Consider the following 2029-nt stretch of genomic DNA (forward strand, 5'->3'; position numbering starts at 1 on the left):
GGGCGTGCGATCGGCCCGAGGTTATCTAGAGTCACCAAAGTGGCCGGGCGAGCCCGGGTTGGAAGAGGCCAAAGTGTTTACTGGGGGAAAAAATAGCAAAACTGAGCAAGTTGTGACTAAAAAGAATTTCCAGGATGACCACAAAGACAGAAGGCTTTTTGCCCTACGCTTTTCATTAGCTTTTTAAAAATGTGTGGCTGTGAGTTAGTCCCCTTTGCATAATAAATTTAAAAGAACTTTCTAGAAAACTGTTTACCCTACGTGGGAGAGCAGATAAGTTGCAATTCTAAAAATTTAGGAGAGGCTAAGCATGTTAAGAGTATTTTAGTTTTCACTGTTCTTATAAATGCAACTGTGTGATAGGGTACAGTCTGCTTTCTTTAAAAAAAAAAAAAGCAGCTTGACAGTTCTTGAATGTTTGGGAGCTCAGCTTAGTTAATATGCAGTCTTATTGTTTGGGAAATATTTTTGCTTCTTAGTTATAAAAACAATCAGGTCAGTGCAGATTGTTTTCAGAAGGGTTAATCTTCAGAAAGGTCCGTTATTCATGTAGCTGGCACAGCAATGGTGTGTGGTCATTGGGACACAGGATGTCAGCAGCAGCCCTGGGTTCTAATTCTTACCTGGCCCGTGAGTATGTGCAATTCTTTCTTTTTTTTTTTAACCCCACTGTGTCAGTGGTGTTAAAACTTCTGTAAAATGTGGATTAGTATCTACTGTTTCTAAAGCACTTAAATGGAAAATGTTATAAAACTGTCATTCCCTTAATTCTCCATTCTCCAAGTTTCCTTACTAGTCTTTCTTATAAATATGCATTGGTTTGTTTTTTTTCCAGAAAATATGGTAAGAGGCTTAGATGAAGATGAAACAAATTTCCTTGATGAGGTTTCTCGGCAACAAGAGCTAATAGAAAAGCAACGAAGAGAAGAAGAACTGAAAGAACTAAATGAATATAGAATATCCTTTGCACAGAAATGGCTGGTGTCTTAACTTTTTACAGAGGAAAAAGCCACTGAGCTTTAGTTTTAATATGCTGCAGTCAAACGTATCATGTGTGGCCTTTTTTCAAAGCAATGTTTCTGTGTAGCAAAAGGTAGAGGGTCTGCCTCTGAAGTTTACCTTTGTTCTCACTACAGCTCTGTCAGTATCTCTGGTTTAGTGCATCTTCAGTATTTCCCTATTTTCTGGTTTCCTAATAATTGCCATTTTATTATGGTAAGTGTGAAATATAACGAGAGAGAGGGTGCATATAAAGAAAGGACAGGCTATCCCTTTAGCCTATGCCAGTGGTCGGGAACCCCTGGCACGTGAGCCGAGCATGGCACACGAGGCCATTTTGCTTGGCACATCACGGCCAGCCCTGGCTTTGGGTAGCTGCTGCCAGCTGGGAGCCCGGGCTGCTGCCAGCAGGGCTTACAACATCCCAGCTGCCTGTTGGGAGCAGCCCGAGCTCCCAGCTGGCAGCAGCTACCCAGAGCCAGGGCCAGCTGCAGCCATGAGGCTCCAAACAGCTGCGCCAGGCTCTGGGATCAGCTCCGTACTAGCACATGCACCCGCGCCTTGGAGCAGGTGGTGGGAGGGGTCTGAGGCTCCATGCTGGCAACAACTGCACAGGCACCTCAGGGTGTGCTGCCCCACTGTCTGCTTCAAGGTGCGCATGCAGTTGCCACCAACATGGAGCTGATACTGGAGCTGCGGAGCCTGGTGCAGCTGTTTGCAGCCTGTTTGTAGCCTGCCCGCTGCCTGCTGCAGCTGCCCAGAGCCCAGGCTGGCTACAAACAGCTGCGCCAGGCTCTGGGACCCTGCTGTCACCTTTGTGCCAGGAGTGGGAGAGAGACCGGAGCTGCACTGCCTCAGGCCCTCCACTCCAAGGCGCGGGTGCACATGCCAGTACAGAGCTGATGCCGGAGCCTGGCACAGCTGTGCAGCAGTCGACCCCGGCTCTGGGTAGATGCTGCCAACCAGGAGCCTGAGCTGCTCCCAGCAGGCATCTGGGATGCTGCAAGTCCTGCTGGGAGCAGCCTGGGCT

General features: G+C 47.9%; 1 protein-coding gene across 3 annotated transcripts in view; it reads left to right on the forward strand.

Annotated features, from left to right (window-relative positions):
* FAM192A (family with sequence similarity 192 member A) overlaps positions 1-2029 on the forward strand; it is a 42089-nt gene that overhangs the window by 18549 nt on the left and 21511 nt on the right. For all 3 annotated transcript variants that reach the window (XM_019505884.1, XM_019505882.1, XM_019505883.1), the window contains one exon: positions 836-957. In XM_019505884.1, coding sequence (XP_019361429.1) covers positions 836-957 — 122 coding nt within the window. The remainder of the gene's footprint in view (positions 1-835; positions 958-2029) is intronic.

The sequence above is a fragment of the Gavialis gangeticus genome, unplaced genomic scaffold (genome assembly GCF_001723915.1).
Source record: "Gavialis gangeticus isolate Ggan-Ray unplaced genomic scaffold, GavGan_comp1, whole genome shotgun sequence".
Classification (NCBI taxonomy): Eukaryota; Metazoa; Chordata; order Crocodylia; family Gavialidae; genus Gavialis; species Gavialis gangeticus.